The 7,744-nt window shown below is 40.0% G+C and overlaps 1 protein-coding gene across 1 annotated transcript; it reads right to left on the reverse strand.

Annotated features, from left to right (window-relative positions):
• Positions 1 to 722: 722 nt before the first annotated feature.
• On the reverse strand, positions 723 to 7,010 carry LOC134501048 (matrix Gla protein-like). The gene is made up of 4 exons (XM_063308606.1): positions 6,865 to 7,010; positions 6,601 to 6,624; positions 3,585 to 3,657; positions 723 to 1,459 (listed from the first exon to the last, which is right to left on the reverse strand). Exons 1-4 carry the CDS (start codon positions 6,929 to 6,931, stop codon positions 1,330 to 1,332), a joined length of 294 nt encoding a protein of 97 aa, XP_063164676.1. The 5' UTR covers positions 6,932 to 7,010; the 3' UTR covers positions 723 to 1,329.
• Between the last annotated feature and the right edge of the window lie 734 nt (positions 7,011 to 7,744).

Raw genomic sequence — 7,744 nt, forward strand, 5'->3', positions numbered from 1 at the left:
CAAGGGAGACTTTATTGACATCCGGTTAAAACATTCCCTACCAGTAGCTGAAGTTTCTGGACTTCTTTTCATAGGAAGCTCCACTTACAGCACATTGAACTATGGAAAGTCTCATTATAGCAAGATCTTTTTCCCCTTCTTTCCTTATCAGTACATAGCTGTTATCCTCCTTTAAATTCTCCCTCCCTCCTTTATACCAGTTGTGTCTCTGTGGGATTTTTTTTTCCTTCTAGCTTATTGGACATTGCTTAAGGTTGTTTTCCATACACTCCCAACTACCTTTCATTAAGGAAAGTTGACACTGAATGGATGAGGGCAAACTATTGGAAATGTAATCCAGTTAAGTTGGTTTTTCCTCATAAATCTGTTGTCCTTATTTCAATGTGATTTAAAGCAGATTATTGCAATCCTATGCAATCTTTCTCAGATACTCTGCTGGACATAATTCCCAGATATCCTGTTGGACATAGTATTTCTTGATAAACAGACATAGAATTCCAGTATATTTATCTGTGAACTGGGCCCAGAGACTCTAAATGACGGATATTCCAGATGCCATTTTCCATTCATCCAGATGAGTACAATAGTCATGACTAACATATCTTCTAAATTAGAAATATAAGAAGAACATTCTAAATTAAAGCCATATTTTAACACCCTTCCTTAGTCATTAAATGAAATAACCATATGTTGTCAGCAAAACAGCAGTAATGAGAGAGCAAAAAACAAAAAACAAGCCTTTAATTTTGCATCTCTATATTCTGAAAGAGTGGGTTCAGTTCCTAGTCAGACACCTCATTATAAGGCTTAATCCCATTACAGTTGAAGAATATGTTTCCTTGAAATGCTTGCACTATACAACATGAAAATTTTTGTTTTTTATTTATATATTACAAATGCTTCTGTGACCAGGACAAAAACATAAGTATTTGTCTAGTATGAATTGATAGAAGAAAAAAACCCTTGTCAACACCTTCCATCCCCACAGAAATTCCTTTTTTCACATCAAAGTTTGAAACTTGAGAACATTTAGCACAGCACCTCTATATACAATTACAAATTTTACCATTAAGGTGCCACCAGAAGTGGCCCTCAACTTCCAATTACCTTAATTGGAATTTATTACTAGCAGAAATTACTACTACTTACTCCTCAGAAAACAGGAAGTGCTTATTTCTTGTCTTAAAAACGAGTATGTTGCATAACTATTGCTGTTAAACTCTTGTTAGTGAAATAGAAACAATATGCTGTTCCTGTTTTCCCTCAGCTGCCCACACCATTCACTCTTTGTCCTTACAGATGTCCCAGTTTGATGAGAAATGTTCACATTCAGACGTTTCCAAAGTAATGGCGATACGCTGTAGGAAATCCCACTATTTCAGAGTAGTAGTCACAGGGTGCATAATGTTCACACTGCTCTTGCTTCATCTCCATCGGGGACTTGAACATTTCATAGTACCTGAAGAACAGGGAGAGGATCAGTGGAAAGAGCAGCAATGCTGTTAAACCATGCCGGAGGCTTGGCTTCATGGCCTTACACTATATCCCTTCCTCAGCTCCTAATGTGAATGATGACATTTCCTTTAAAATGAGGCAAGCCAGTTTTTCTGTATTTGTGACAGCTCATTCTGCTGAACAGGCTGGGGGAAGAGGTCAGACAAGAATTTGCCAAGCCTTTATAGGTTTCCCTATTAGTGTGGCATCGTGAACCCAGCTCCCAAGTTACCCCAATTGCAGGCTCCCCAACTCATTTAGCTATATTCAGTGATAAACAATTGATGGATAGTTCATCTGCTGCCACTATTAACGGGTTTTATTAGTGAACACATTACTGCCTTTATTATGCCCATATTCACCAATAATTTATAATGAATGAAGTTAGTGTTACTTTAATGTATACAATTTTTATCTCAATAACAGTTTCTTAAAAACAATAACACCTTTAAGACAGAGTGTTATTCCAATTAAACAAAGGGGAGTTTAATTTAAACGATTCCTGCCAATCATTGATACATTTAAACAGCACCAGCTTCTCTATAAGATTTTAGCCACATATTTATAAGCACACAACTACAAGTCAGTATATATGGGGAGACAGTTTGAGAGTAAGTTACAGGGTTTTTTAAAAAAAAGTTGATGGATGAGAAAGTTAATGGGTCTCCCTTATACCTAGAGGGGGGCTCAAACAATATTTTAAAATTTGCCACCAAATTTATGGCCAAGGAAATTGGATGACCTTTTAAGAAAATAAGTTCTTCAAGAACTCTCCAGGACAGTTGACACAGTACCACTGCTGAAAAAGCCCAATGGGAAAAATTCTTTCTGGATGTCTTCCGTTAGGGAAATGTAAGAAGTTAAGGGTACTGGAATCATGGAGAGAGGTTCGCACAATGAAAAACAAAACATTCACACACAGCCTTCAACCACTTCAGAATTAAATAAGTGCAAGAACACTGTACTCTTATCTATGAGAATTGCTTCAAAATTATTTTCTCCTTTGAAATAATTTCTAAAGCAAATTTTCTCTCATCAAATTGAGACTTGGCAGGAAAAAATGCAGGATAATTTCTTTTCCTGGTGTTAATCACACCAATTTGCAGTTTATTTTTTCTTAGCCCTCCATGGCTGATTCAATGTTATGATGCCAATAAGGAATTTATTGAAAAGCATATGATGAGAGAAGAAATCCAAGGGAACTAGAATAGAATGGTGACACGCAGGGATTGGGGAACACAGTGACCCAAGACTTAGTGGAGCTATCCCAAAGAGTAGGACCTTTAAGATTCCAGAAATAAGGGAGCCCCAGGCGAACCTAAGTGATGGGTATTGGAGGAGGAACATGAGGTTCTGTACCTTGGGCAAACGTTAAAAGCAGGAGGCAAGGATCAAAAGTGCAAAAGAAACGGTATCCACCCTCAGACTCATGGAGGAAGCAAGATGCTACAGTGCTACAGGATCATAACCCTCAAGATCTGAGTGGCCAGAACAACTCTAAACCATTGGAAGGAACATGAAGTTTGCTGGCTGGCTAAAAGAACCTTAGTCCTGAATGTACTTGGTAAAATAAGCAAGTATTTTTTATTGGCATCATTGTGGTCCCTTTCAGTAGTAGCAGAAGCCAGAATATGTATAGCTATCTCTAGCCAATCCAGAGGCAACAGCATAGCATATGATAGTCATAATATTAAACATACTCCTACCATTTATTAAATACATTTATTAAATACCATTTATTATTATAATATATAAGATAATAAATATATTTATTAAATACCATTTATTAAATACATTCAGCACCTTCATGTGATTGTAACATCTGTGCAATCTGCAAAAATGTGTGCAGTGAGTCAACATGCATTTGAATTGATACGTGCAAGATAAGCACTTCTGAAATATTACATCAATTACACTGGATATCACCTTAAAAAGCACTTTTGGGGAACTTCCTCCTCCCTGCAATGGTATTTAAATTAGCCCTCTTAAAGCAAGGAAAATTCATTTATTTCCAATAGCTGACATTTCAATGCCTTTCATAATCTATGCATTCATCTTTCTCAACTAGTTATTACAGATATCTGCATTACCTTTCAGAATATGGGTAAGCTCTCTTCTGCCTTCTGACAAAGGTATTCGCTTTTTCCTGACTGATTTTAATCCCTGTTGTAAATGCAATATGTTTAAATATGAGAAAACAGAAATGCTTAAATGCCAAGCACAAAATAGATTCCAAAGTTAAAATTCCTCTCATGCCCTCCATTGGGGTGGGCAACCTCTGGCCCTAGGGATTCGAGTTGCCTTTTTTGGTAGAATAGACAGCCAGTGGCAAAGGCACCTCTGCTCTTCCTCCAACTGCACCTTTTCAGACCCCACCCCACCCCCCTTTTAGGAAATTGCTTGGCTGCTGGAAGCTGAAGTCCTGAAGGCAGTGAGAAAGCATAAATTAAGCACTGGGATTTGCAGGCAACAGCAAAGAAATATTGGCAGTAACTTAGGATATCAGGAGTGGTCAACCCAGCAGCATGGCAGCTAGAGGAGTGAACAGTGGCTATAACAGCAGGGTGGTGGCGGCTGGACAAGGGTTTTGCTGATGAAGCATCCCAATAAGCGAAGAAACCACCATCCAAACCCCTCTGAGGTGAGTCAAAGCATTGGCATTCAGGAGATCTGCAGTAAGGCAGAGTGCCAGCTGTGCTCCAAGGAAGCCTGGGACACCCACAATTTCATGGAGTAGAGTAGCTGACAAGTAGATGCAGCACAGGGCCCTGGCAAACAAAGGCCCAGATCATGGGCATCCATGTCGGCACTATAAACAGGCCCAGAGTGCTGCCAGGAGATTATTGGAGGCCCAGAGCACTAGCAGCAGCCAAAGAGGGGCTTGTGGGCACAAAGCAGCAGCCCAGAAAAAAGAATTCCCAACACCTCGATGCTTCTACCCAGTAGCAAGCCCCAACACCACCCCTACCCCTTAGAAGCCCAGACCAGCAGAGAGAAGTCTGCCTGAATCTCCCCCAACAGCAGAGCCAACTTATCAAGAACCAGGCAAGTGACTTTGGACAGAGTCATGTGGTGTGGGCAACAGTTGTATACGGTCATGTAAAGAACTATAACTATAGGATTAAATGGTATTAGACTACAGGTATAGGACCGTGAAAGAGAGTAGTCTTGTAACAAGCTAGGACACATAATAAGGAATAGAACAGTGTTGCTCAACCTCAGCAATTTTACGATGTATGGACTTCAGCTCCCAGAATTCTGAGAGTTGAAGTCCATACATCTTAAAGTTGCTGAGGCTGAGAAACACTGGAATAGAATAAGAACACAGAAGCATAGCATAAGTAAAAATGAGACACTAGGGAAAAGAAATTCTTGACACAGGTGATAGGATACTAAAGGTTAAATGCTAAGGAGGGTGGAAAGTGATCCAGGAACAAACAAGGTGAAACACTGAAGTTAAATCTTTACACTTTGCAAATGTTTGTCAGTGAAAAGATCCTGTTTACAGGAATTATCTCACCTCCTACCTGAGTCTGGAACCACCCCTAAATTGAACCTAGGACCCCCTGGGTTCCCTTTTTCCGGCTTGCTCCTGAAAACCAAAGATAGTTTCCTGCTTGTTTGAAGTAGGAAGCAGATGGAAGCTGCAGTTTAGGCTCTAAAATAGGAGTAGCACAAAACTCCCCAAACGTCCCCCCAACCCAACTCTGCTTACATGGGTGCTGTGGCCCTTAGCTGCCCTCAGAATGCAAAGTACAATCTTCTGCAACCCAAACATTAGGGTTGCCAAAGCCTGCCCCAGATGGAGTGTTTGGGTCACAGGACATTGACTGAAAGAAAACCTTGTAGTCCTGTTCACAGCCCCAGCTTCTCACAGCCCAGCTGTCTATCCAAGGAGGTGACTGGGACAGAACACCACCTCTACATTCAGGAAGCAGGAGCTCTTTGAAGACTTATCAAGAATTCATCAGTATGAAAAATAGCTTCAAGACAGCTTATTAAGTAGTATGGAGCCTCTGCAGTGTGCAGATACAGAGGATTGTCAAGTGGTGGTGATTTTAGAGGCTCAATATGCCCCATTTATTGGGCAACAGGTCTTCTGCAAAAGGAAATGTGGCAAATACAGTGGTTCTTTCTGACAGACATCATTGTGAAAATACTCCCTGAAGCCAGAGAATTCAAAAAGTACATTGATGTGCCATGATGTATTAGTTTTCAGGTCTGTAGACTATCCTGCATCGTACATGAGATATCTAACATTCTGAAAGGTCAGTGAGTTGCTGAGAACTTTCAATAGAAAAATTTGCCAGGGAGAATTTGGAGAACATTCATTGAAATTCTGTTGAATGGCCAAAAACAATGTATGCCTGGCACATCTTTCTATTCTCCTTTTAAAAATGGAGGTGACTTGTTTTGTGAGATCTTGTGTGGTAGCTTCAGATCTACCTTCATCAAATAGCATTTGAGGAAGCGGCTCTAATCCACAAAGTTTATGCTACGATAAATCAGGTAATCTTTAAGGTGCTGTGAGACTTATTTTGCTGCAACAGACTAAGTTGGCCACCACCTTCTGAGAACCTTTCTTAGTTTTTTGCCAGACTATCTGCAAGAATGTTTCTGTGTGTCTAGCCAATAGAGTATTTATTCATTGGGAGACTAATAGGCAAACTGAGTTTGTGCCAGGTCTCTTTTAACACCTAAAAGATGTGTGTGTTAAGTTACTTTAAGCTGCTAGGGACCACAGGCTTTCCTGTAAAGTTTCTCCATGTTATTTAACTCTGAAATATTCAAAAATGATGAATAGTGGTAATATTTTTCACTATAATGGGTCTCCAGATGTGAGAACATGAAGAATCAAGAAAGCCATAACTTTCCCCCATCTAGCTCAAGGGATTACTAGCAAACTGAAAGAACAGAGGGAGGAAGCCTACTCCTTAAACCATCTTCTCCCAAGTGAGTCCCCATCATTCTCAGGCAGCCTAAACTGTCTCCCCCTTCCCAAAAAGTTTTCTGTGTCTTTTCTAAAGGGATGGATGAAAAACAGACATCAAACCAACAAATTGTATATACCATATCTGTTAGGATTTGTAATGGGGAATTACTTACCTTCATCCACAGCTTTGTTCATCTCTTAAAAAAAAAGATAAGATAGTATGAGATAGTATGTCTGATCATTCATCATTTGTATTGAGATGTGTCACTTTACCTAAGCGAGAAAGTCAACCTTCTTTTAGATTTATGGGAGCAGATCTCATATTGAGGATCCAACTGCTAACCCTTAAATATGTATGGAGAAATAGGTGTGTGGCATTCTCATGAGTGATGTGGCAGGACCAGAGCAGGTCACTCCTACATGTCATATTCTCTTACCTCCTTCACAACAGCAGGGGACTGTCAGCAGCAAGGTAAACAGCAGAAACATCAGGAGATTCATCATATTCTCCTATCCCTAGCAGATTTTCTCTATTGCTTGAGCTTCTCCTAAAAGATCCAGTGACTTCTTAGAAGCTTTTGCCTTTCAGCCACAGCTTATATTCTATGACTACATACAGCAGGCCCCTAGCCAAGGCATCTCTGGCCACTCTTTCTTAAGTCCTGGTTCCAATTCAAAATTTTTCATTTGGACCAAAAAGCCCACATCTGGTTCTGGCAGTCATTTGCATATCTGCCGTTAGCAAAACCTCATGGCATTTCCAAAGGATTTCAAGGACTCTCACAAATGTCTTTAAAACAAAAAGCAAATGACAAACTTTGTGCTGAAAAGTAAAAATTCATTCCAAATGGGTGGAAGATAAGCGGTCGAAGATCCAAAGCTTCTTGGGGTTGGCGGGCTGTAAAAAGTTTGCAGTCACAAAATGTTCAATGCTTTGTCATTTTGAGGACCCATGATTTCACTGCTATGGATGTAGCAGAATGGATGGCCAAAGCTTTTTAAAACAACTCTTGTTATGCAGTCTAAACAGTGAACAAGGAGGGATTACATCAAAAATGGTTGCCAGGTTTTATTTTGAAAATTGTAAAAAAAAAAGGGGGGGGGGAAGCATATGGAAAAAAATGTGGAAATGGTTCCACAGCTGCCACTGCCTCATCAGCCTAGGCTTCTGCTACTCTAAGCCAAGCCTTTGCTTTCTTAACAGAGCTAGCTGTGGAGGAAATCTACACTTGCACCCTACCAGCTATGTAGCATGGCTGTGTTTGCATAATATGCTAAACCAAAAAGCCCAAGCACACACCATCATCTTATACACAC

This window comes from Candoia aspera, chromosome 7 (assembly GCF_035149785.1).
Source record: "Candoia aspera isolate rCanAsp1 chromosome 7, rCanAsp1.hap2, whole genome shotgun sequence".
In the NCBI taxonomy this organism is placed as follows: Eukaryota; Metazoa; Chordata; class Lepidosauria; order Squamata; family Boidae; genus Candoia; species Candoia aspera.